Source organism: Homalodisca vitripennis, chromosome 4 (genome assembly GCF_021130785.1).
Source record: "Homalodisca vitripennis isolate AUS2020 chromosome 4, UT_GWSS_2.1, whole genome shotgun sequence".
Classification (NCBI taxonomy): domain Eukaryota; kingdom Metazoa; phylum Arthropoda; class Insecta; order Hemiptera; family Cicadellidae; genus Homalodisca; species Homalodisca vitripennis.
In genome coordinates, this window is record NC_060210.1 from 162247622 (window position 1) to 162272756 (window position 25135).

General features: G+C 32.7%; 1 protein-coding gene across 1 annotated transcript in view; it reads right to left on the reverse strand.

The window, feature by feature from the left end:
* LOC124361255 (apoptotic protease-activating factor 1-like) overlaps positions 1-25135 on the reverse strand; it is a 74660-nt gene that overhangs the window by 35908 nt on the left and 13617 nt on the right. The window contains exons 7-13 of the mRNA XM_046815301.1: positions 23545-23662; positions 20215-20356; positions 17349-17528; positions 16654-16899; positions 5489-5688; positions 3791-3832; positions 708-831 (exon numbers count right to left, since the gene is read on the reverse strand). Coding sequence (XP_046671257.1) covers positions 708-831; positions 3791-3832; positions 5489-5688; positions 16654-16899; positions 17349-17528; positions 20215-20356; positions 23545-23662 — 1052 coding nt within the window. The remainder of the gene's footprint in view (positions 1-707; positions 832-3790; positions 3833-5488; positions 5689-16653; positions 16900-17348; positions 17529-20214; positions 20357-23544; positions 23663-25135) is intronic.

Genomic DNA, 25135 nt, shown 5'->3' on the forward strand with positions numbered 1-25135 from the left:
AATTTAGATATCTATATTATATTTTATTCCAGAAAATCTTGAATTTATTGACCAACAAATTATTGCGATGTTTGGTTGTATTGCAATAAAAAACATAAATATCTTAATTTTCTTTAATTAAGTTATCATTCATCTCTACAATTCAATGATGTTCCACTAACACTAGACTAGCAGACTCTAAAAATAGTCAAATGTTCAAAAAAGCCCTGAAGCCCAAACATCCTAACTTAAGGAAAAGGTCAAACAATATTTAAAAAAGATTATAGCTTAAAAAACCTTTTAACGTTCCATGATATTTTCTACATTTGTTACTAAAAATTTATACTTTTTAACTGTTTGTGGTGCTAGTATATATAACAAGTCTCATACTTCCATAGGAACTTAAACAACACATCTTTCATACCAAAATTCCTGGAACTTCCATACTTATGGCTGGGATAAATATTTTATTTTTTTAGTGTAGTTTTTTATTTACAAGTTAGAGAGGCCGATAAATTACTGAAAACTTTAGTGATGTTTTCTACTCTTGGGAACAAAATAGTCAAGTTCATGCTCATAAAAGTTAAGAGTATATTATTTATATTTATGAACTGAAATTGTATTTTGTTGTGTTGGTCTAAAAAAATCAAACATTGCTACCTGTCTAATAATCCCTCACCAACAAACTTTACAGGTAAACAACAAAACTTTAATGTTTTTGTACTTACCTCAATGTTTCCTGATTCTAAAGCAACGAGAACATCACTGTTGTTCTTTAAAAAACAAGCAGCAGAAACTCGTTCTTTGGTTTGTATTGTGGAGGGAATTGATCTATTCTTTGAAGGCCCCAACCTAAAAATTCAAATTTCTAAATGATTGCATGTTTTAAGAATAATATTTAATATAATTGAGTCCACTCACACATTATTGTCTCATAATGCATTATTTTATACAAATACACACAGTAACGTAGCTACAAATTATTAACTAAACTGAAAATAAGCATTACTAATAGCAACTACTACATTACACACAAACTATATAATTTAGATAATTATTAAACCTGTTCTTCTTCTTTTTATGACAAGTCACATTTCTACAAGTCTCTCTTTCCCCATGGTTTATTTTGCAACTCTTAAGATTCATCAAAGATAAAGGAAAATATGATTTTTTACAATACACAGATATTTATATACTTGAGTTGAAATGTAATAACTTTTCCTTTGGATTCTCTATAGAGTCCGATATTCAAATTAAAAAAAGTTATTTGAATTTTATAACAAGACAGTTTTCTTAAAACATAAGCTGTTATGCCTAGAGCTAAAATAATATAAAATAATCATCAACAACCAGTCTATAATAAATAGGAATATGTTGATTAAAACACTCGCTGCGGGTGACAATTGTCGTCACATAATACTGGCACGCCATGCGGATGACAACAATAGCAGACATCTACTCATTTTTGGCTGCCATTGCCTCAGTGTGAGCCTAGTAGTTGCCATGGAACGTTGTGCCTTTTGCCACGTGTTGTGTCTGTTTCATATGTTGTTTATTCGCAATCCATTCGTGGTTCACAATTTTCGTTCGCTGGCTGTACTGTATTGTTTATTGTGTGTAGTGTAAGGTGACTGTGTATGTGTATTTATTATTGTATTGTATTTAGGCAATATGGAGGACGACAATGAAGTAGTGGAAGACTTAATGAGTGAACAGGATGATTCTGATTAGAGTTCAGAGAGTTCTGCCGATGAAGATGTTTTTGCATGTTTATGGACTGTTTTCAATTTTTTACTCAAAACAATTTTTTTCACTATTTGTGCAATTGAAATGTCTTCCGCGAGTGACAGTGCCATTTGGGAGTAATAGACCCAGTGTCCTGTGGTACTGACTAAGCGGGGACCAGCGCCAGGTGCGGCTGACAACAATATTGTTGTCACAGTTATGACGTCACCAAATCTGGCAGAGGGTTACCTGGACAACCTTTTTGACTGCTCTGACTTCATATTGGGTAAATTTTAAAAAATATATATTTTCCCGCATTTACCATGACCAGTCAAATTTTTTTCAGCAGCGAATGTGTTAAGTGACTGTTAGAGTTAGTGATCTGATTTTTGTTTAATGGTGTTGTCTGATGGATAATGGTGTTGTGCGTAAATCGCATCAAAAGTTTAAAGATGGTCAAATTTAAGGAAGAATTCAAGGGAAGCTAAAACAAAGCCATTTGGTGATTATTATAGGTGTCACTCAACATATTTGGCACCCAGTGAACACAAACCTTTTTCTAGCTTAAATTGTCTGTAAAAATAAAGAGAAGATCTTGACACTTCTGGAAATTTCAAAATAAGGCACTTACTATGAATTTAGTTATCTCTAAACACTCTGGCAAATTGTTCAACGAGGTCATCTCTACCCCTCTTGTTCTACGTGCACGTCAGTTTGGCCATCTTAATACTTTTGACAACGTTCATGCACAATACCATGTTTTCTCCATAAACATGGATATTCTCCGATGGATTTCTGCTGCACATTACCTTCATCTTACAGGAAACGAACAACACTCCTCAATCCAAATTTGTCAAGAGAATTAATAGAGGAAGCTATATTTATGCGACTGTAACTTAGTGCAAACTGGCTACTTGAACTCGGCAATGATGCACTGCACACACCGCGGAACTGTCACATGTCTGTCCGTCAAGGCGTAAGATCTGAGGTTGAAAAAAAAACGGCCCTTGTAGTTCATGTAACATTTTACCTTAACTAACTGTGATGGTAAGATCAAATAATTTCTTACATGGTTTAGGAGTTCGTAAACATTAGCAACTTTTATTAAAAACCTAATTTTTAATATTTTATTCCAAATATTTACATACATACAACAATAAATAGTAATAAATCAACTAGTTGGGACTTCAACTGCAAGCCATAAGCATATACAGCCGACTCTCGATAATTCAAACATTCGATAATTCAAAACTCTTGGTAATTCGAACGTAAAAGGCCGGTCCCTTGAAAAACTCTCGCTATTTCGAAATTTTTCAATGCATTTTGATACACTCGGTATTTCGAACTTACCGCAGAGGACAGACTAATTTTGAACACGCAGTAATTCGAATTCTTGTCGGCGGAACTCTCTATAATTCGAAATGACGTAAACGAATTGAGGTTAGGCCGATACAGAACACGCAGTAATTCGAAGTTCACTCGACAGAACTCTTTGTAATTCGAATTGAGAGTCGGCCGGTGGGAAACAGACTTTTTTTAACCTTAGGGTCTTAGGGCTGTAAAATCAGCTGTTTGTTTAGTTTAAAACTTCAATGTAAATACTGTACGTCATAAGTTATAATACAACCAACAAATTACGTAATTTTCGGCATTTGTTACGAAATATGCTGTGACAGTTGTTTTCTTTCTTTTCTTTGCAGACAGAAGTTGGGCCGGAAGTGTTCGACGCACTATTTGTGTTAAACAAGGTCGTCGATGAGGCACGAATCAACAAGAAAAAGCAATCAAAGATAACAGATTTTTTCAATTAATCATTAGAAATTAATGTTCTTTAAGTTTTGTTAGTTTGCCGTATGACATTGTGTGTTTAATAAAAAAACTCTTGGTAATTCGAATAGTTTTCTTTTCCTCTCAATAAATCAAAACTCTCGGTAATTCAAAACTCTCACTAATTCGAATTTTTTTGCATGTCCCGCCAATTTCGAATTATCGAGAGTCGACTGTATCTAAATAAAATGATAGATCATTTTGACTGTGCCTTTGAATGTGAGATTGTGCAATTAGTGGATACTCAGCAACAACTTACTGCAATGGCAAGTTCACAAGAGTACCACCTCTCAGACCATGTCTAGAACATACATTTTATATCATTAACACATCTAAATGTTATTCACTAAACTGTACAAATTGATTTTCAAGATGTTTAGCAATAAAACATGTTGTACATTGCACCACAAAGACTTCACTGCTGGTCTAGACTGAGTGAGACCTAACAGACACACTGAGCCTCCGAGCTGTAAGGCGTCTGCCAAAATATCAACATGTTAACATAATTTTAGAGGATATTGTGTGACTTGACGCACATATTATTCTGTTATAAATCTATTGTTATGTCCATTTATGTTAACTAATGTTTTTCATCATCCCGTATTAAATCGTTTAACTAATTCTTCAAACATTAATTTATAATTTAGCATTCACACTCAGATAAAAAATGTTAAATAAAAACAGTAATAGAAGTAAATCTGTTTCTATAAACATTTTCATTTTATGACAAAGTTTAGTTAAGTATTAGTTTACATTAAAAACATATTAATACAAAATAATAATTTAGTCATACTTTCAAGAGTGAGTGTATAACCCAAACTTGAAATTCTGAAAATAATATAAACAAAACATGGAGTGTCACACCACAATTATTAATTATTTTAACAGCTGGCCGGAGAAAACTGTAAACTGATAACATGCTCACAATGAGATTTGTCCACATGCAGAAAGAAGCTATTATACCACTCTGACTCTGCATACTGAAAATTAACAACCTACTCAAAATTAAACTAATAACAAGAGTTTTTAGAACATTTTTAAGAAGCTGTCTGATTATACAACAAATGAATGAAATAATTATTCTCATCAATATAAAAATTTACAGAATTAATATCAAGGAGACGAGAACTAATTGGCACTTAATAAACATGCAACCCTGTTTTTCATTAAATTAAAAATTCCCCCTAAGGAAGGAACCAAATGTCTGCCACACTAATTTTAGTAAGGATTAAATAGGGAGCCTATTGGAAGGATTAAAAATACCAAACTATAATTTTGTTCAGGAGTCATATATTTTTACATACTTATTACCAAACAACAGATATCTAAATAAAAATTATATCGAGATAAAGAAACTGAGAGTCACCATTTTAAACCGAATATTCTGTCTTTATCTTGTTAACTTTCGAGCATTTCACTTTTATACACATGTCTAATTATGTTTGTCAAAAAAATCATCTGTGACAAAAAGTACTTTTACCTTTAACCTTTTTTTATACCATCCAATTTTAACCTCCACAAATGACCACCTAAAATTTTAGTACAATCGGTTGAGTAGTTTATGTATGAAAACGAAACATACAAAGGCACTTTAGTATTTATAGTATAAATAGGATGTCATTCATTGTTAGATGTAACTTTAGTTCTACAAGAAGTTGAGTTGTATTTAATATTATGAATGATCATATTTTATTTTTAATATTTGCATTAAGAAGTTAAATGAGAGAAGACATTAAGTCCTAACTTTGTCTCTTTAATAAATACATTTTTTATTTCACTTGTGCAACAATGTGAGATGAGTTTATTACTCATAACATTTCAACTTTACACAGCTTCTAGGAAGCTAACTTATTTCCTGATAAGTACGGTTGAGGAAACATGCCATTATAGCAGAGTAGTTTTGGCTCCTTCTACAAGTACTTTACAAACAAGTATTTAATGTGTTTTCCTGACTTACTGGAAGCGAAGATAAGCAGAGTTGGGTCTACGCTGGACCTGACTGACAGCTATCTTGTACACTTCACTATCATGGGGCTCTTGTAACGCACACTGCACAATATCAGGTCCATGGTTCCTGCGCACGTCTACTCCATACGATTCCACAAATATTACAAAGTCTGACAGCTGTTTTAAGATCTCTGATGACTCATCCTGCGACTAAAATGTAGGTTATTAATGTTATGCATCTGCATGTATTGAAAGTATTAATTGCATAAATACTAGTAGAATAATACATTATTTAATTATTAAATGGTAATAAGAAGGAAAACAAATGTTAATTTTAGAAATCAAATTTTAAATTTAAAAGTTTAACTATAATATTATGTAGTGTAGGTGAAGTGTAATACTATTATCCTAGTAGAATTAAATTATTTTAAGAACTAATCAACCTAAAAATCCAGACATGGGCATACCATCGGTTCAACATGTACAATACCTCATCAAAGCACTCTTAAAATGAAATGTATCTGACTCTTATAAACAAAAGTGGTAACAAGCAATTCACAAACCTTACAAAAGGGAATTTCAGGACGTAATTTAGTAATTATTTATTTTGCAGTAAAATACTTGTATAGATATATTACTGCTAAACTTAGACAGTGTTATGATTCTTGTTTCCCCTTATAATAAAAGTAACAGAAAAATATTTTATAACTTCTTTGAGTTTCTATTGGTTGTGCCTTTACTGTTCATTGCCACTCTGTTTGAAAGTTATTCTGATGTTTTAACACATAACCCAATTTATTTAAATATTACATAGAGTTTACCATTAACAATTGCAACCATTTCATTATTTTATAGTCCGCAATATGTTATCTATTAAATTGTTAGATGGCCGAGCACAAGAGAATCCTGCTATTCAGGACTGAGAAATTCAATTATACATGTAGGCATACTGTGTGTTTACTTATTGTATTGTGTATACCATATTCTAACTAAATAAATCTGAAAAGTTTTCATCTAACATTTTAAGTACAACTTATCACAGTAATATAAAGTATGAAAATATAAATAACATGGATAAATTAAAACTATTTTAAATAAGATTTCAATTAAAGTATTATTTTTGCATATACGAGAAACATGCTACATATTTTTAAATTATTACACTGTATATTTTGCATATATTATATAGTTAATCAGAATCAGAATCAGAATCAGAATCAGAAACATCTTTATTCATATTAATACACATGGGGGGGGAGAGGGGATGACTCTTTGCATGTGAACACGTGTTTCATCGGCTCTTACTTTTATGTCTAATTTCACGTACTTTTTCGTCACAGTATTTATTTAAAGTTATATAAGTTTTTTAAAGCATTTCTTCCACTTCATTTTAGTGTAATAGTTGCGGGTAAACTGGCCCAAGAGTTTTATTATTTTATAAAAAAGATTTTATGTTTCGGTCGCCACCGCATCTGAGGTCGGGAGCGAAGGGCAAACCCGTTCCCTTATCTACAACTGATAAGAGTAAACCTACCTTCCAGCGCTCATTATCAGCGTCATCAGCGATAACTTCGACCGGATCCACAACAATGGCAAGCTCTGATAAAAACACGGGAGGTCTCGATTCGGTATCTGTGGAGAGTTGCGTCAATTCTTATCTGTCGAGCGCGGGTGTAATCACTGAGCTTGTTCAGCGCCTCGGAGACAAAATAAAGGACATTGTGGAGGTAGCGGTACGAGCTGCGTTAGCTACCTTCCAAGAAGAGTTGAAGAGGCTGCATGACGAGTTGGTCACCGTGACAGCAAGAGTAGGCGAGCTGGAGGATCGAGTGCTGGACAAGACGGACGATCTTGAACAATATCAAAGGCGGGATAACCTGAGAATCTTTGGCATACAGGAGACCAAGGGCGAAGACACGGACAAGCTGGTAGTCGAGTTGTGTCGGGAGAAGCTGAGAGTGGAGTTGTCCGATGCGGCGATTCACCGGAGTCATCGCATCGGTCAACAGTCCAGGCAAAACAGTGAAGGGAAGCAGCTGCCTCGCCCTATTATTGTGAGGTTTACCACCTACCGGCAGCGCCAGCAAGTGTATGCTTCGAAGAAGAAGTTAAAGGGCTCAGGAGTTACCATCCGCGAAGATCTGACCGCACGCAGGATGGAGGTGTTCCGGGCGGCAGTAGCTCAGCACGGGCCGAGGAACACTTGGACGCTGGATGGTCGTGTTCTGTGGGTTGATCGGGGCGGCAGGAAAGGTGTTGGTACTCGGCTGGCGGACCTCGCATCGAACTCAACAGTCTCCAAGTAAATCGTTTGTTGTATCTATCAAGTTATTTTAGTTTTCATTTCTTTGTTCCTTTTATTACTTTTGGTTCATAAAATTATTATATAAATATTACCTTATTTTTTTTTTTTTTTTTTAAGAATATGAGTATAATTTAATTTTACATATACACATTTTATTTATTCCAAATAAACTTTAAAAAGGAATATCATAATATAACTATTTCGTTTAATAATACAAATAATTTCTGTAAATGCTACAATTAATAATCAGTCTATATTATATGTTTAGTTCCAATATTATTTTATTAATATAAATTTTTATTTTGTTATTAAATAGTACTTCTACTAATGAAATAGTCTAAGTATTCCGTTTATCTAAACACGTACTTCATAAAATCGTATAATAATTTTTATTTATATTAGGCTATTCTATCCAAGTTTACAGTAAAATAATATTTTTGCAATAGATTTCCACCATTTACTATTTTCTGTTTTACTAGAATAATAAAATATTGTATTTATATAATATATGTATTTCATAAATATGACTTTTATTTCGTTACACAATATTATTCTTTAAAACATTCAGAACAATAATTTTTTATACAAAACTATAATATTTTCTATTAAATCTCACATAACAATCAATAGTCATAATATATATACAAGTTTGTGGTAAATTGTAAATAATATTAGGTACTTATATCTAATGGTTAGTTATTGATTTTTTTATATTGTGAGTTTCTTTTTTTTAAGTAAGTGGAAGTCAACTGTGGTGTATTTATTTATACTACTATTTTAGCATTATTGATATGGTTTTGTTTATTTTAGTTGATTAGATTGTATTTATTTGAGCTGATGGATCTATGTTGTGTTACTGTATGTTACTTATGTGGTCATATATAGCCCTTTTTTCGAATAATGTTAGTTTTAAGTTTTGTAAATTAAAACTACACGGTGAAGTTGGAAATGTGTGTGTGTGTTGCATGAAAGGGTTGTCTGCAGTGACGCAGCCACGGTCTGTCGGTCGCGGCCCGCGGGGCCTCGCGGCGTGTTGTGGTGCTGGCGTCTGACGGTGCTGCCCCGAGCCAGCGCGTGCTTCCGTCAGCCCTCCCAGATCTTCTCTGCCAATCTCTCACTCCTTTCTCAAACTTCTTAAAGGCAGCTCATGTCAATGCACAATCTCTTTATGGCCACATTGATGAATTTCGTTCCATGTTTCAACCATCTCCTGTTGACATTATTCTAATTTCAGAAACCTGGCTGAAACCTCACTTAAGTGACAGAAGTGTCGAGCTTCCAGGTTTTAACCTGTACAGAAATGATCGCCTGCACAAAGGTGGTGGCGGGGTAGCTGTGTACGTCAGGTCACACTTCCTTGTCTCTGTCCTGCTATCATCCGATACATCCAGAGATGGACGGCCAGAATACATGTTTCTGGACGTCTGTGTTAATGGAACACACATTTTAATTGCTGTTTGTTACAGAGCTCCTCACCTGGGCTACATGGCTGAGTTTGAACATGATCTTCTGGGTTTTTTGGCTCACTACAGTCATGTTATTGTGATGGGAGATTTTAATACTGATTTACTTGGACCAATTACTTATGACCAAACTTTTTTAACTAATATGTTTTACTCGTGTAACATGACCCTACTTCCTCTGCAAGCCACTCACCACACTGAGACTGCCGACACCTGGCTTGATATCATTGCTGTCTGTGACCAAACCCTGGTTGCGCACCACGGGCAACTTCCTGCTCCTGGCCTTTCCAAACATGACCTTATTTTTCTTGCTTATAAACTAAGAACTCCCAAGATCGAACCAAAAGTTATGTTTTATAGAAACTACAAAAATATCAATCTTTATTCCCTGCTTATCGATGCTTCTATAACTCCATGGCATGAGGTCACATCGGCTGATAATGTGGACATTATGGTATCAAAATTTAATTCATTAATGAATGGCCTTCTTGATAAACACGCTCCATTTGTTTCAAAAAGAGTAACTAAACAGCCTGCCCCATGGATCTCAGAATTTATTCGACACCTTCAGAAGCAAAGAGATAGAGCTTTCCTTAAGGCTAAGCGATCCAAGTTACGTGATGACTGGGCTGTATATAAAAAATTAAGGAACAATGTGCAACAACAAATTAGAAATGCCAAGATCAGGTTTTACTACTCTTCCCTGTCTAAAAAACAATCTAGCAGAATTTTATGGTCAAAACTGAAAGATCTTGGAGTTGGCAAGCCTAACACTTACTCCCCGGTTTCCCTTAATCTCGATGATATCAACAACTTCTTTGTTGAGATTCCTGTTGATCAGTCTGGGGCTCAGGAGTATGTCTCCGAGCTCGAAGGTGCTACTTTTGATAAACCTGAGTTTCAGTTCTCTTTCACTCCGGTAACAGAGACAGATGTGTTAAAGTCTATTATAAGGATGTCCAGTAACGCAGTCGGGGCCGATGGCATTCCTATAAGGTTAATAAAAGATACTCTTCCAGTTACTCTTCCAACTATCACTGCTATTTTCAATAAATCTCTGGCTACTTCAATGTTCCCATTGACATGGAAGTCTGCTTTAGTTCGCCCACTTCAGAAATGTTCCTCTCCACAAAATCCTTCACAATTCAGGCCAATAAGTATACTCCCTGCTTTATCAAAGTGTTTGGAGCGGATTGTTCATCAGCAATTTTCAATATACCTTGAAAGTAATAACATTTTATCAAATTTTCAATCTGGTTTTCGCTCCAACCACAGCACTACTACTGCACTTCTAAAAATAGTTGATGATATACGCCTTGGAATTGATAAGAGTCAGGTAACCATTTTAACCCTTTTCGACTTTTCAAAGGCTTTTGACTGTGTCTATTATCCCCTTCTCCTCATCAAACTTAGGAAGGATGGTTTCTCTGATGGTAGTGTCAAGTGGGTTGAGTCTTATCTTTCGGGACGACGCCAGTGTGTCAGGTCGGGTGAGAAGCAGTCGAGATGGAGACCAGTCACTCGTGGAGTTCCGCAGGGTTCAGTCCTGGGGCCACTTTTATTTTCACTGTACATCAATGACATTACTACTCAAATTACTCATTCCAATTTTCACTTATATGCAGATGACTTACAAATATACCGCCACTTTTCTATAAGGGACATACAAACTTGTGTGACTCTCATGAATTCCGATATTGACGCTGTTACTCACTGGACTTGGAAACATGGACTAAAATTAAACGTAGACAAAACTCAGTGTATTATGATAGGTCATTCAAAGCTTGTTCGTAAAATTGACTTTACTACGGCTCCCAAATTAAAACTAAATGACCAAGATCTAGAATACTCTGAGAAAGTAAAGAATCTAGGACTTATTATTGACAAACACTTAAGATGGACTGAACAGGCTTCTTTGATATGTAATAGGGTCTTTGCCGGTGTTCACAGCCTCAAGCGGCTGGCTTCATATCTACCACACCAGGTTAAAATAATGCTGATAAAGACTCTTGTACTGCCTCACTTCAACTACTGTGACATAGTCATTAATGACATGACTGTGGAGCTTTCAAATAAACTCCAGCGTGCTCAGAACTTTTGCATTAGGTTCATTTTTAATCTCAGACGTGATGATCACGTAACGCCCTTCTTCAAACAATTATCTATATTAAAATTACAAGATCTTCGAGACTATCACTCACTCATTCTGTTGCACGCTCTTTTAAATACAAATTGTCCCAGTTATCTTTCAAACAACTTTCAATTTATGTCTGAAATAAGTGAACGAAGTACAAGGAGGGGTACATCCTTATTATCTATACCAATTCATCGAACAACTACCTTTAGTAAGTCGTTTACAGTTTCTGCCTGCCGATTGTGGAATGCCTTACCTATAAACATCAGAGCCATTGATAAGCGCGCTCGCTTTGGGGCGGAGGTCAGGGCCTTGATGCTGGGGGCTCAGGGGGTATAGCGGTTGGCGGCTTTGGAATGTGTTACTTAAGGCAACTGAATGCAAGTTGAATGAATGCATGCGTGTATGTCTTATTATAGTTTTGTAAATATTTATAAAGTTACATTAATTATAGATGTTGTTTTTTATTATTTTAAAGCTAAGATTCTTTTAATGTATAAGGTAAATAAATAGATTTATTTTTAGTTATACATGTATATGTATGTTAGTTTAATTTTTTACGAGGTTAAGTGGTAGAGAGGACTTTATAGTCCTAACTTCGCCTCTAATAAAGACATTTTTCATTTCATTTCATTTCATTTCATTTTCATTTCATTTCATGGTGTACATAAGAATGGTGTCAATCCAATATAATACTATAATAATAACATTATTAACATTAACATCATTGTTAACAATAGTAACAGGTCACAATTCATTATATAATATAATAGTTTCATACTAAAATCATTAAAATTACAAATGAAAATTTAAAAATTAAAGTTAAAGAAAAAAAAATGTAATAAAACTATTTTTATCCATGTTTTCCACCATGGATTTCAAAAAATTCAGAAAACGAATACAGGGGAAGGTCAGTTAAATATTTTTTTAGTTTAACATTGAATAAATTATTATTTTCCAGTAATTTTATGTAGTTTGGCAACAAGTTGAAGAATTTAGCTCCCATGTATTTTGGTTTTTTACAAAAAAATTCCAAATTATGTCGGATGACTGCCATATTATTTCTATTTCTTGTATTATATGAGTGGTTTTTACCACATTTTTCAATATCATTTATTCGATTTTTCACTGACAGTATAGTGTCATATATGTATGCACTATAGACAGTCATGATTTCTAATTGAGCAAAGTGGTTTTTTACGGATTCATTCCATTGTAAGCCGAGCATAATAAGAATTGCCTTTTTTTGTACAGTTAGGATTGAATTTAAATTTCTAATTGAAGTTGATCCATATAGGGCAATACCAAAAACAATATGTGAATGAATATGAGAAAAGTATACTGACTTCAAAGTATTGTTTGTACATAATTTTGATATTCTTCGAAGAGCATAAAGACCAGAACCCATTTTTGAAAGTACATTGTCTATGTGTTTATTCCATGACAATGAGCTATCCAATGTTAATCCCAGAAATTTTACCTCCTCGACTTTTGCTATAGAAATTTGATCCATTTGTATACTAGGATTAATTTTGTTTCTACACCGGTTAGTATTAAATTCAATATAGTTTGTTTTGGTTGGATTTAGAATTAAATTATTTTCTTGGAAAAATTGACTTAAATTGGATAGACTAAGAAACGCATCCATTTCAATGTCATACTTAGATGGTGCGCTTATTCGCAGAGTGGCATCATCAGCATATAAACATAATTTTTCCAATTCAGGAAGACCTTTTAGGTAGCAGAGAAATAGCAGAGGTCCCAATATGGAACCTTGAGGAACCCCAAAAATGGTTTGTTTTAAATTTGATTTGTAGTTGATACTAAAATTATTTTTAGTGTTTTGATGAGCTATTTCCACAAATTGTTGCCTATTTTGTAAGTATGATTTAAACCAATTGTATTCATTTTCTTTAATACCTAGTAATGCTAATTTAGACAGTAATGTGGTGTGACAAACACTATCAAAAGCCTTATGTAAGTCCATGAACACTCCTATCACTTTATCTCCTCTATCAATAGAATCAATCACGCCTTCTAGAAACTCAGTGGCAGCTGTGACAACAGATTTCCTTTTTCTGAAGCCATGTTGTATGTTATCAATTAAATCATTTTCTTCTAGATAACTGATCAACTGATCAGCCATTGCTCGCTCAAATATTTTTGACATAACTGATAGCAAAGCAAGTGGCCGATAATTTGCAGCATCCATCTGATCGCCTTTTTTGAAAAGAGGTTTAATTTTTGTTATTTTAAGTTTTTCTGGAAAAATTCCAGATAATAAGGAAGAATTAATTATATGAAGCAAGGGATCAATTAGAAATTCCATTACACTTTTAATTACAGGTACTGGTATGTCATCATATCCAGTGCTATAACTGTTATTTAAACTGCTAATAATTTTTACCATATCTTTTCTATCAAGTAATCTACATTTGAACTGATTTGTATATTCTTGTATATTAAAGCTTGAAGTGGTTAAATTAATGTTTAAATTTACTTTGTCCCTAATTATGTTAATATAATACTCATTAAAAACTTCACAAACTTTTTTAGGATTTGTTATTGTAATATTGTTGTGCCTTAGTTGTATGTTATTTATGTTTAATTTAGGCTGACCAATTTCGGAATTAATAATTTTCCAGGTATCCCTTTGACAATTTTTGGATTTTTTAATTTTTGTATCATAGTAACTTTGTTTTTCTTGTATAATTTTCTTTTTAAAAAGGTTGTACTTATGTTTGATGAGCTCAATATTTCTTTGTGATTTATTTGTTCTGGCCAGATTACTTTCATGGATTAAATTCCTTTTTTCTATTTTTAAATCTTCAGTAAACCAGGGTTTTTTATCTAAGTGTTTACGAACTTTTACTATTGGAAAAAAAGTATTAAAATATTGTAAAAATATACAAATAAATATGTCATATTTCAAGTTATCATTAGCTGTATATAGTTGTAACCATTTCTCTAAGCTTAATGCATGTTTAAAATTTTTCATATTCTCATCAGAGAAAATCCTGGAGTATTTGAATTCATAGTTTGGTGGCTTTTTTATACTAAAGGTATGATCGTATACCCTAATGAGCTGACCATCGTGATCTGACAACATCGTATTCAAGCACTCGACTTGTATCTGTGATTGTTTAAAATTTGTTAATACATTGTCAATAGCTGATTGTGTATTTCTGGTGATCCTGGTGGGAAAGTCAACCAAGTATTTCATATCATACTGTTTTAGAATTTGCTCCAATTTTTTCTGAGAATTATTTTTTTCTAAGGTATTGATATTAATGTCTCCAGATATTATTATGTATTTATACTTATTAATTAGGATGCTTAAGAGGTAGTTCAACTTTCCCATAAATATATCTATGTTTTCACTGATTGGAGACCTATAAATTCCCCCCAACAATATTTTTATTTTTCCAAACTGAATTTCAACCAGGCACAATTCAAAGATTTGATCCTTTAAAAGAGATTTAATAGCCGGAAACATAATTTTTTTTACCTTCATAATGTTTTTTGCTAAAATAATTACACCTCCTCCCGTCATAGTATCTCTAGAATAGTGAGCATAAATGTTATAGTTAAGGACATTAAGTCTGTTAATTTCATCTATTTTCATTTTGTGTTCTGTTATAACTAATATGTCTGGTTTTATTTCGTCAATTGTAATTTCTAATGAATCAATTTTGGGAATTAAAGAATTTATGTTTTGGTGAAATATTGTTATACCAATAGGAGTGTTCTCAACATTATTCATTACCCTAGTAACATCCCTACTATTGAAATTATCATTAAATGAAGCATTGTGCACAATGCTTTCACAGATTTCTACATATGGATCCTCCATACATATGGGTCCACCATTACTAGAACTAATTTCTAAGCTAACAGTTTTGACATGGTCTTGAAAGTTAACTTCATTGTTTACATGGCTTAATGGTGTTCCTCTAAAAAAAGATTTTGGCTGGAGGATGAAGGATGTGCTTGAGTCCGTTTGTTTGCATCCACAGCTGGACTTTTCTGATTTTTTGTGGCTTCAGCACAGCTGTCCTCCCCTGGCATTGTTTTGGCTTGTGTTTGGCCGCAAAGATCACTAGCCGATTTTCTATGTTCCTCTGATTCCAGAGATGGGTCCTTTTTACTAGATACTAACTCTTTTAGCTTGATGTTGAACTCATCATGACTTAAACCGTTCCTTAATACCCTGTAAGATTTTTGAAAGTAGGATGAAATGATTATTTGAGCTCCAGTTTGCTTTCGGAACTCAAGAAGGTTCTTTGCAAAGTGTTCTAGCTGAATCCTGTCCCTCACACATCCTATTGGGGAGCAAATGAGTTTTTTCAAATTGTTGGCCAAAAAGTATTTTGTCATAAGTTGAAAAGCCTTGTTATAGTTGGTGACTGTAGGTTTATCGAAGAAGTGGTCCTTTGTAATCAATGGACAATTACTAATGTTATCATATTAGTAATTACATAGGTTTCAGGCTCATTAAAAACATTTTTTTGTTTTTTTTACAAATTATTAGACATTTAATTATTGTTTAGTGGTGTACTAAGTAAACATACACACAATAATTATTAAATATAAGAAACACTTAATTACACAAAATTAAATTAACTGTTATTACAGATAGTCACAACACATCCAAATATTTGTTTACTTGCCTAGGAGCGAAGAACCAATTTGGTATGATGGGTTTAAATTTAGCTAATAAGAAACTAAGTAAAATATGATCTGTGAAAAACATTATCATCTCATATTTTTAACCCTTTTGATACACACCCTTTCTAACCACTAAAACTAGTGCAGCTGACAATCACGGTCTTTCTTAGAAGAAATGCCTGTATTGATTTTAAGAAAAACCAACAACGGATAGATAAATCTGCCTTATAACCAATGCACCTGCAGCTGAAAAGGTATGTATCAATTTTGCAATGTCTTGAACAATATCTGATGTGTTATTTCATTTGTCTTTCAGCACATGTTAACCTTAAAAGTCACCAATTTATAAATATTTTATAATAAAACCTCATTTATATTATTTTCTTTTTCTACTGAAATAATAGTTGGGCTTTCTTTTTCATTATACTTCAGAGAATATAAGTTTAAAAAAGGAGATTAAAACCTGGTTTTCACACTACTGATCATTTTGAGATCCTTTAAAAATAGAAGCCAATGATTCAACAAACCACCTACTACTTTGCAATAAACAATTATCTTGCGAACTACTCCAACAGAAAACAAAATTAGTAGTACAGTATACTCACCTTTCCGATGGTAAACAAATGGCTATATCGTTTGTAATCTGTTAACAGATCTGCTAGTCCAGTTACTTTCAATTTTGCTTCAACAAAGTCCAAATTAAAATACCATTTTAAGAACAGACTGTAATTTCTTGAGTTGGCAATGTGATAACCTATATAATACCAGATGTAGTTATCACTTTTTGGCAAACATGCCAGATTGCCATTGCATGATTCTTCATAACGAGAAATTAATTTCAAATGCAGGTCCTGCAAACGAAGGAGAGAAATTACACATAAGACAAATAGACCATGTACAAATGTAATGATAAAAGCAATGACACATACTATAATTTATAAACAATATAAAGGAAATAAAAATAGCCTATACTACATTTGATACAAATATATTAAGAAAATTAATTATAGTTAGTTAAGCTTATTTTGAAAATTTAACTAGAAATAAGTAAAAGCTAGTTACAATGTTTATGTAAATTTAAGTGTAAATAAGTTCAAAGTAAAATTTACTAAAATTTTGTATCAATTTAACTGCTAACTATAAATTTATAACAGTCTATAATTCTTTCTTGCGGAAAATTCTTTTTAAATACCGATGGAATATGTTGTAAAAATCCTTTATGTGAATTAGGAATCCTCTACGTGTTTTCTCAGCAACTCTACATCAAACTTCAAGTACGGTACTTTTTAATTTACTTTACCTTAAGTTTGTCTTCTTTCTCTAATGGCTTCTTGAGGTGATAAAGTAAAAGATCATGAACAGCATAGACGTAGTACTTTTTGCCAGTGTTGTATTTTCGTACAACAAGTGATTTAGTGAGAAACTCATCCATCAATTTGGTTACTTCAAAACTTGACAGCCCCCATAAGATTTCAAGAACCTAAACAGAAAAAAATGTCTTCACACTGAGCAAAGCTTTAATTAAGCTGGCTATGTAGTATTACAATACAACTCATACACAGCTATGGTGGGAAGAGTTGATTCAATGCGAATGTTGAGTTTAGCTCCATTTTACCCTCCGCTTTGTGCATATACCCAGCAAGACCAAAACCAGGGTACTCTACTGTTTTAGTCTTGCTGGATTCCTCAGACTCTAGATTCCAGGAGTCAAATCTGTGCTAGTGTCAGATCTAAACCACTGCACTAAGCAGAAGGTGAAATGGGGCTAAACTGTGTAACATTTATATAACACATATATTCAAAAATATGTTATACAAAAGCTTCTTGCACTTGTTTCTAATAAAATGTGAATAATCCAGGCTTTTCCTGATTTTCATCGTTGGTTGCAGTCCTAGTTATATTCCCACGAGAGTATCATGGCTTAGAATATATCACACTGCCAACCAATATTTGAAGAATTTATCAGAAAGTCATCTGTTAGGGAATTTACCAAATTGTGGTTTACTTCCAATCTGTAGAACAAGTAAACACCAGTACCGAACAATACCCTCCATAGTTTCTGCAAGAATACGAGCATAATTTATGTAATACATTACTGGCTCTGAAATACTTTGTTTGCCCTAAGATAATACAAGAATTTAATCAGATCATCATGACAAGACAACAATAAAATAACTATTGACAAAAAAGGCTGTGGTTTGTCATAACGTGTTCGTTACATTGTAGTCATTGATTATGAAACAACATGTCATAAGGCTTCTCATAAACATAATTATTTGGTTTGAACAGTTCAAATTGTCCGACCGATCATCATGTGTGCGAGAATATCGTTCAGACGAATATTTGATCGATGAACTGATAAGATATCCACCAAGCCATGCCACTCTGAAAACGAAAATTGACAAGTGTAGGCCGTCTGCAGGCTTGCAACAATATTAGTTGAGTTTAGGTTTGGATTTCTTCTCTATATCAAAACATAACATCACTTTTTTTATTTTTATACATGTAATCTGACAAGGAATCAGAGTGTGAGTAAGAAGCAATTGTTCACGTCTAAACTGAGACGTTGAGTCAGTCAACTTTAATTGTCTGACACATCGTTATGTGTATGGAAGGCTTAACACGACATAGGGGTAGAGCTAACCAAAATAAACTCTACTAGACTAGTCCACGGACTCTGTAAACAACTCTGTGAAATTGACACACACATCGTCGATCTTCATTCACAGATTTATGGATCAAGTCACGTATAATACAATGCTTGGGATTAATCAACTCCTGGTTCTAGGAGCTGACAAAATATTCCTTAGTTTCAAGTTCTTAGCCTTTTAGTGTGTCAGTTTTTCTACAAGTACGGACGAAAAAAGCCAGTCTGTTTTTAAAAGGACGTGCAAATAATGCCAGGCCAATTTTGCCGTTTTGAACAGATTTTTTAATAAAATTCATAACTTTTGTACTTGTTGTAAGAAATTAACCATTGATGCCTTGCTTTTGTCTAACCAAGTACTTGTTTAAAAAAAAACACAATATTTGGCATTTTTTTTACTAACTTATCATTTTTTTACATGTACGAGGTCTGTCCAAAAAGTATCCGACCACCGACCAATAAGCGGCCGCGGCGTAACTGACCCGCTCGAACCGGTTATTAGAGGGGAGGAGCGAGCCTACTCCTTCCCATATTAGACATTGAATACGATCCGGTCACTCAGTGAGTCACAGCGCTCTGTTCCGTACAGTACAGCCGTGTGTGTGCGTCGCATTTAAATATGACTGAATGTGTTGAGCAGCGCATTTGCATTAAATTTTGCCAAAAACTTGGTCATTCCAAGAAGATTTAGGAATACCAAAATCGTCAGTTTGTAAAATTTTACATGAAGATTTAAAAATGAACCGTTTTTTGGCAAAATTTGTTCCTCGGCTGCTGACAGAAGACTAAAAGAACTGTCGACTTATTCAGCGTTTTTTGGTCAAACACAACATCAACCAACTACGACAGCCTCCCTACAGTCCTGACATAGCTCTTTGTGACTTCTGGCTATTTCCGAAATTAAAAACTCCTTAGAAAGGAAAAAGATTTGACGATGTTGAACAAATAAAACAAAATGCGACGAAGGACCTGTTAGCCATTCCGCAAAATGAATTTAAGGAGTGTTTCCGGAAGTGGGAGGAGCGTTGGAATAAAGTAGTGGCTTGTGGAGGGGAGTACTTTGAAGGGGACCAGATTGCCGTTGCCACCGAGTAATGTCAGTTCATGCCAGACGTCAAGGTCAGATACTTTTTGGACAAACCTCGTAGAATTTATGTTAATCTAAGTGCCTATACAAGAAATATCAAGTAAATTCTTCATCTTTCAATTGAAATGCCTTATACCAATATTTCTTGATAAAAGCTTGCATTTTTAGATGCAGTCTTAACCCAACAGTTGAATGCTCTACGGCTCTTGAATGTACAGAAATGGCAGTTTTCAACAACAATCAGGAAGCCCCAATCGTTATATTATTAAGAGCTTGCACATAAAGTTTTATTTATTGTAAGTGCAATAGTTGACAACTGTAATGTCTGCAAAGTCATCGTCCTCTCCACACTTCCAGCTTGCATATTATTACATATTTAGTACATTATACCCTTTTATACTATACTTTATGACCATCATTTCAACAACTTACTTCAGTTTTTATGTTGACATCTTCAACAAAAAGAGCAAAATCTTGATATTTATTTTGTTTTTCTGGAGCTAAGTTATTTATACATAAATCAATTGTATTTGGCATAACTTTAACACCTCCATAGCTTTGTCTCTTCAAGTTTCTGAAATAAAAAAATATATAAGTGATTGAAATAATAACAGTTTTATATTTTTACAAATCAACAATATTATTGCTGTTGATCACTTATCAGTAGCATAGAGAACATTTGTATTTGGAGCACAAAAAATATAATATACAGTATAATAATATTCCTAATATTGAAAAATTAATAGTCAATGTAATTTAGTAATAAAAATATAAGAATATTATTAGACTTTACCCCGTTTGAGATAAAATATCAGACTTGTACAATTTTAATTGTAAACATATTGTGCAAACTTCCATGCACATCATTTAACTATATCAGGAAAAGCATTATTATTATTATTATTATTATTCTTTATTGAACATATTCTTAGAGAACAGTACAATCGTCAGATTTTATTTTGTTACAGCAGGTTAGAAAGTTCTGTTTAAAAATTCATTTATTGTGTAAAATGGATGGTCTTGAAGCCAGAGTTTTAGTTTGTGTCCAAACTGCAGTCGGTCTCTTCTTCAGTTCTAGTGGGAGGGCGTTCCACAGCTTTGCTCCGACATACGTTGGCTTCTTCTCCATGGACGCTAGGCGGTGAGCTGGAAGATGGTAGTTTGCAGCATGCTGAGTGTTGTAGTCATGTTGCTGTGCTCCAGTCATCACCTCATCGGGTGATTTCAGGTGTACGTAGGTCACAGCTTCTAGGATGTATAGGTTAACCACAGTGAGAATCTTCAGTTCTTGAAAGGCTTGCCTGCATGATTCTCTTGTGTGTAGCTATTACTGAGCTTAATAAAATTAATGCCCATTTAATTATCAGACAAGAAAAATAAAAAACAGGATACAAAATGGTTGGTGTTTGAAAAAGTATGCATAGCTACATTAGTTTTTATGAGAACTTAAATTTTTCACTAAATTGAAGATCTATTTAAGCTTGAAGATCTAGTGAAACTAAGTATATGTGCGTTGTATTTGGTACAAAGCTAACCTGGAATCTCCATCTGAAGTCACTGTTGTGTTGTGCTGTTTTCGCTAGTGTCATATGTCTCATTATTTATTGTGTTTGTAAATTTTCAACTGATAATTTTGAATGAATAATCCTTGTTTTTTAATACTTATTAATGTTAGAAGATATTTGTTACAAATTGAAAGTAGTAATGGGTAAATCTTTAAAACATTTATTCACAATTCTTCAATTTTCCAATCCTAATAGCATTTATTTTACCTAAGAATGATTGAAACAAAATCATTACCAATCAAATTTCTGCCATTCTTAAACATTTTGAGACTGTCTGATAACATACAAAGTGATCCAAGAATACCACTCTATTTTTAAAGGGATTAACAGAGGTTCAGAGAAATAGCTATATTTTAAGAACTTAAGTAATTTCCCCTACCTTTTACTTTAATCGGTAAAGGACACAGTAAACATGCGTAGACTTGAAGCAAGCTATTTTTTATCGTCTCCTATATTAATCTATTTTTAATAAGTTTTTATGTAGTAAATACTATTTCGTTTGAGTGTAACATTGTGTATTGAATTTTGAAATAGTTGTGAACTATTAATATATTGGTAAATGTACATGAGTTTATTCGTATGACCTCTCATAACCGCTACTAAGAGCAATAGAACAGTAAGCACAAGTGCCTTGGTTTGTTTATCTGCGGAGCATGAACTTAATGTAGTGGTGCCTACATCTAGCAAGGCATTCGTGGACTAGTGGTCGAAGTGGTGCCCGACACTTGGAACGATATGGGATCGATTACCATCATAAGACAATTAACTTTTTGCTACTCTATAAACCATGACCAACGATATAAAGTCTTTGTGCTACACAAATGTAATATTTATTCTTGTAATGAATTTATTCATTGTTGTTTTAAATTTATTAACTACTTTGTGTAAATTATAACAATATTTTAATCTTATTTTAATTGATTAATTAGTTAATGTACTTATTTATCTAATATAACCATACATTTATTGTTTATATAGTGATTAAAAGACAATGAAGTTTACCATAGAAGTTACAAAGAAGGGTAATCCGTGTGTTATCACTGAAGACAGTACATATCGTGAAGGCTATTCTTTGTCTAAGGTTTTAAAACACAAAGTATAGCAAAAACATTTTAGTGCTTGTTAATTTGTGTGCTGATAATTAATGATGTGGTGGATTTTCACTGATTGTATTGTCGAGTCCCTTTAATCGATTCTCGAATCTGAATCTTTGTTGAATTGGGCTTAGACATATAACTAATTGAAACTATAGTATTGTTTAATTGAAACTATAGTATTGTTTATGACCAATAGTGTTATGAAACCATTTGAACTGTTTGACAAATATATGTGTTAATATTAAATGTCTAAAGTAGCAGTGTATTATTGTTAGGTGCTTCGAAATATCTGATTCACAAATGATTAAGTTTACTACAACTCCATATATCTTAATCTTGATCAGGTTTTGGACTGAACATTCACAGGTTACCTGATTTTGCGATTCAGTTCATCATTATTGCAAATTACAATCCTCAGGTTAATTTATTAATTTCATTTTTTCTTAACCAGGATGTAGCTGCTCTAAAATTATAAAAAGCAATCAATATCGATCTGCATAATTGTCTTATTCTATAACAGAAAGATACCTTTCAAATGGAACTGAATGAAGCACCTTGTAGTTAAAATTTGTTGACAGCCATTAAAACTTAGGTTTTCCATGTATAAAAGAGACAACAATCAGTTTTACTCCCAATGATATAACGCATATTGCATATTCATCATGCATAACCAAGAAGAAACAACAAATTATATGAAAAAACTAAAACTTCATGTCAATAGACAATAGACAAATTTCTTTATTTACATATTCTTTGAGAACAGTAATTGTGTCAACAGTTTTACATAAAACAAAGAGTTTGGTTAAAAAAAGTTAAGATATAATTTGTCACGATTAAACTGTATGTAAATTTAAAACCAAGTGAGATTAGTCTGGTTGTTCCTCCAGTTAGTTTGTGTTATCCCAGTGATGTATTTGTGAGCATCTCCTATCTCTGTCATTAGTACAACTTAATCTAAAGAGTTGTGTTGAAATGTCACAGACTACTTCATAGAAATTCATATTCAAAAAAATTACAAGTTTATAATTCCAACATGTGTATGCTACTAGAGAACTAATAAATATATTTACAAACCATCTAACAATTATTTTTTACCATACCCATAGTCCTTGTTAATTAATACATCCAAGCAAGACTTCCAAGGCTTTTGATTATTTCTAGCTTCCTCTTGTTGATCTTCAAGATGTGCCCCAATAAGTGACATTACCAGAGGGTGACCTAGAGACAATTTACAATTTATAAAAATAATTTTGTTTATACAAAGAATGAATGTCAATTGATCTGAATTTTGGTAAAATTATTTGTTTCAGATCGTTTTAAAATTGACTGTAAAAATCCTAATTGTTTTCCGTTACAAATTATTTTTCAGCTTAAAATAATATGAACAGAAAAATTTTTATCCATTTTTTTTACCACACAGGTCATCTCAAAATATTCAAGTTGAGATATTATGTAATATCGCCCAAGTTCAGGCTCCACATTCCTTTCTTGTTAATTAAAATAAGATTATGTTTAAATTAAAAATCAAATTGGTGACATTACATACTACTTTTTGTTCTTAGAAAACCATATGCCCTACTTATTGAATGATTTGTCCTGCACATTTCTATACACATATTCTATATTATTTTAAGAAAACATTTGAATTTATTTTTTACATTTAACTGAAAATGTTTATCTGATGTATTAGAACAAAATAAATATATTTCCTAAAGCATACTTAAATTTTTGAATAACAAAGACTGAAAGTCAAAAATGAAATCATATTCACATATTATTATTACTACTTAACACTTCTCATGCCGTAGACGGATATATTAGAATGGTAGACTTTGACCAATATGCCAACTACAGTTATATCCGATATTATAGATTGCGTCTTGGAGAGTTTTTTATTTCACAAAACGCCTTCGAAATGCCTGGTACCAGTTTTTATGTAAATAATAAGCACCCAAATATCCACCAGCTAGTATTTTTAGCATATTAATCTAATGTCCAAAAGTATAAACAAAAATGGCTCCCAGTGAATATTGATTAATTAATAATTTAATATTAGTTTTTATGTATGGATTGAATAATATTTTTCTGACTATTGACATAATTTAAATAATTACACATACTGGTTGGATTATAAATTTAATTTTATTGAAATATTAAGCAAAATAAAAATATTAGTCAATAAAAATAATTATAAGAAATTTTTACTAAGTTGAAACATATATAAACGTATAATTAATGTAAAGTTGGTAATTCACAATTGTAGAATGAAAAAGACAGGAAATATTTTAACAGCTTTAATTGTATACTGAATGAATACTATTTGAAATGGTTTAAAATGTAAAACAAATATATAGTATTCAAACAGTAACATAATCTGACTGGATGTTGAGAAACTAGGAGGCACTATTCCCTTCAAAATTAATCTAAAGTTAATTTAGGGTGTGATTAATTATATTGATCCAAGAAAGATCATTAACCCTGGAACTGGTGGTCATATTTCTCTCAGTGGCAGAGTGTTTTTAGTACTTCATACATTGCCTTATATTTATTTTATTATTACATGTTTACTATAAAGCACCTGTCATATTATTTTTTTTGAAGTGAAAACTTCTTTAGGCGCGTTGAGCGTTTTGGTAGAGGGTAAAATCCTCGGTTCGCGTCACCGACATGCTAATGATACTAACCTGCATG